General features: G+C 42.2%; 1 protein-coding gene across 1 annotated transcript; it reads right to left on the bottom strand.

The window, feature by feature from the left end:
- Window positions 1-674: 674 nt before the first annotated feature.
- On the bottom strand, window positions 675-1,765 carry LOC147440818 (uncharacterized). The gene is given in 4 exon segments (XM_086483343.1): window positions 675-767; window positions 769-1,305; window positions 1,592-1,632; window positions 1,732-1,765. Coding segments are annotated over 4 exon segments (705 nt in total).
- Between the last annotated feature and the right edge of the window lie 718 nt (window positions 1,766-2,483).

Below are 2,483 nucleotides of genomic sequence, written 5' to 3'. Positions count from 1 at the left end.
GTTAAAGTGCATCAATTCTTTGCAAACTCGATCAAATGGCGAGCTGTAGACCATAGCCAAGAGCACACATCAAAAGTTTGCATTGCTCGGCACTTTACAAGCAACCATAGCACACTCAAAAGTGGAAAAATCGAGCACACCATATATACAAGGGCTGGCAAACTTCAACCAAAAAGCTCCTATCATAGTTTGCCAACCACCCTAGCCTCCTAGAGAATTCATGGTCAACAAAAACACTTCTAGATGCTCACTCCACCTAGATCCCACACAAAACAACTTGGCTTTCCATGTATCAAACAAGTAACCCATCCTCCACCTGGCTCCCAAGGAAAACGTGGAGAGATGTCATACACCAACCTTGCACCAAGAAAACCATCGATTACTTTGCCATAGACTTGCATGTGCATCATAAAAAATTCCTTCTTTGTTATCCCCTGCACAAAAAGCTATATTCGGGCTAACATTGGGCATATGGCACTCGCAAGCCTTGGAAAGCATACATCTCTGCAAAGTAGTCCTCTAAAGGCATTGAAAAGCATACATCCCTGCAAAGAGGCATACAAATCCCTTAAACACACTAGAGTCATGTGCACAAGCATCATCATTCTTTGAAGCACCCGTAATTCTCTCAAGATGCATTTCTTCATCAAGAAGGCAGTCACAAATCTCACAAGTTACATCTTCTGGCATGCCAATATCAAACGAAGAAGAGAGGGATACACAATCACCTGCTTCAGACAAGAGGCTATAAAAAAAACTCATATCATCAACTGTACCATCAAACAAACCCTTAACTTGTACCGTTTCTTCACATATATTTTCCTCATCACAAAAACTCATAACCTCTTCAACTGAAGCATTCTCACTCTTCCTTGCCACCGGTTGTACATATATCTCATGGGAGACATGGCCTTGCCCTTCCTCTTGCTGTGAGTTGAGATCTAAAGTATCCTCATATAAAACTTTATACATATTTTCTGAAACAGTTAAACCATTTGACACCTCGTGCGTAGCCTCCATGTCATCTCCACCTGATGATAAGTCACAAGTTCTCTCTGTCTCACTATCACTCTCTTCAAACCCGGCTTTGACTTCTAAGGCTTTCAAACTTTGATGAATTGCCTCCTTCTCTTTAAGCTCGGCAAGGATAAAAGACCTTAACTTGTCATCAAATCTCTCCCCATCATCACTACATGAATATGTTTCTTCATCGCTCTCAAAACCCTCATCAACAACTGTAACCATTCCACTATGCATGTCAAAACCAAACCCATCATGGGGAAAGCATACATACAATGCAGAGGTCTCCAAGCTCTCCCAATACAGTGCGTGAAGTTCTCTCCAAGACTTGATGAGTTGAGAACCATCTCAATGGTACAAAAAAAACTCTGGAGGATCATAGAAAGCTAAGAAAGTGCCCTTTTCATGCTTTCCCAACTCCATCATTCTTCTTGAGATAACATGGAACAAAGGTAGCATGCATCATATAGAAGTCCTTGCCATGCATAATCATCTTGCGACTCATACTCCAATTGAGAAAACTCGTACTCCACAAGGAAAAACCATGCCACAATGTCTTCATGCTGGGAACTTGTGAAGAACCTGCTTGTAGCCATATCCATATTGGATCACCTGTAGCATAAGAACATAAAGAACTAAAATTTTGGAGTTCGATCCTTAGTGGCGGGCACCAAAACGATGACAGGAAAAAAAAAGTGTAGAACAAGGTACTTCCTCTCAATAGTGCACCCACATCCTCAAGCATTCAAATAGACAGTAGAGCATGAGCATTCCTATACTCTAAGGCTGTTGTTGGCATCACCTGGCTCTAAGTGAGGGCACTTGAATTTGGAGAGAATAAGAGAGTGTGTATACCCACAAGTATATATGCCTTCAAGCTTGTAAAATTGCACACACCTGATATCTACAGGCTTCGATATAATACTCACAAATATGGTGACATTTTTTGTGCCAAAATTAAAAGCATATTGAGACCAAAAATGATCATATCTACATAGAACCAATGGAATCAAGTTGAAAGAACTTTAAACTAAATGCTCGATGCCCTGGGTTCTCTTTGATGATACGCCTTGGAGATGCCCTTCTTCCTTTTAGTTCACAACTGACCGTTCACCCTTTGATCTTCCCATGACAAGCAACATCCTTGATACTCGTCGGCCCCACTCTCTCTAAAGTACCCACTTGTTTACCCTAGAATGAGGCTTCTACTCACCTTGATATCCTTGATTCCAAATCACCGTCCCTTCAACCTAGTCTTTGAGCTCCGTGAGTTTCCTTGATCTATCCAACTCACAAGCTCCAAGATTCCCCTCCACCTGCAACTCAGGAGCTTCCTTAACCCCTTCTATCAGCTCAGATTGTTTGCACTACAAGGTGGCTAGCGCCTCACTTGGAGAATCCCTTTGTTTATCCGGTTGGCCTAGCTGGGCATGGTGACCATCCTAGCTTGGAGACACCCTCCT

Source organism: Adiantum capillus-veneris, chromosome 15 (genome assembly GCF_014529385.1).
Source record: "Adiantum capillus-veneris isolate H3 chromosome 15, ASM1452938v2, whole genome shotgun sequence".
NCBI lineage: Eukaryota > Viridiplantae > Streptophyta > Polypodiopsida > Polypodiales > Pteridaceae > Adiantum > Adiantum capillus-veneris.
This window is presented reverse-complemented; position numbering and strand designations above follow the sequence as displayed.